General features: G+C 56.4%; 1 protein-coding gene across 1 annotated transcript in view; it reads left to right on the top strand.

Moving 5' to 3' along the window:
- Positions 1-260: 260 nt before the first annotated feature.
- Atoh7 (atonal bHLH transcription factor 7) overlaps positions 261-861 on the top strand; it is a 1,986-nt gene continuing 1,385 nt past the window's right edge. Inside the window, exon 1 of the mRNA XM_055598845.1 lies at positions 261-446. Within this exon, the coding sequence (XP_055454820.1) occupies positions 261-446 (186 nt within the window). The remainder of the gene's footprint in view (positions 447-861) is intronic.

Here is an 861-nt window from a genome sequence, read left to right on the forward strand (position 1 = left end):
TCACGAAAAGTGTTTGCAGAATCACATTCCAGACCTGCACTATTTGAACTTTCTAATTTGTCTGAATGTATTTAATAAATTAAATGAAAATGTTAACATGTTAGAATGTGAAATTGCCAGTTCTTAACAAAGCAAAAATCTTGCTAGACTTCAGATACACCTAAGCAATGTCAAAATCAACGTGTTCGTGCAAATGATTTCTACGTGTCCATTTAAAAACCATCCCGTCTTTGTTTTTGATACGTAAGCTGCCCGCTGGTATGGGAAAAGCCGGACCACGCTCGCCCTCCACCCCCACCTTGTTATTCTATTGGGAACAGCCAGGCCAGGCCGCTCCAGATGGTGTGTTAGTGTTGGACATAGCTTTGGAGAAACTTCAACAGACGAAGGCAGCGCTGTCAGGGTTTTGCTGTGCGTCGTCCGCCCTCCCCCCTGCAGTTCCCAGGGTAGGAAGGTGCTGAGATGGGAGCGGAGGGACGCCCGCCCACCTGCCGCCACCTGTTCCCCGCTTGAGCCGCGGCCTATAAATTTTCCTCCCTCACCGCTCGGCCCAGCGCTCCTCGCGTCTACTGACCTAGCCCAGCTTCCGCGCAGATTTGATCTCCCCGAAAACCGGCCCCAGGCTTCCCAGAGAACCGGCAGGGCCGTCTCCCTCCGACCCACAGCGCCCGCCAGAAAGTTTCCGCCTCTTTCGGCTTCACGTTTCTGGGGGCGGGGGGAGAGAAATGACTTTTCCCTGAGCATCACTTCCACCGCATCTGGGCGACCCAGCCTGGCGCCCCGGCGGGCCGGGAGCCCGGGTCCCGCGCTGCCCACGGCACAGCGACTGCGCGCGAGCCGCGCCGCCCCGGGAGCCACGCC

This window comes from Psammomys obesus, unplaced genomic scaffold, assembly GCF_907164565.1.
Source record: "Psammomys obesus unplaced genomic scaffold, mPsaObe1.curated_primary_1811, whole genome shotgun sequence".
In the NCBI taxonomy this organism is placed as follows: domain Eukaryota; kingdom Metazoa; phylum Chordata; class Mammalia; order Rodentia; family Muridae; genus Psammomys; species Psammomys obesus.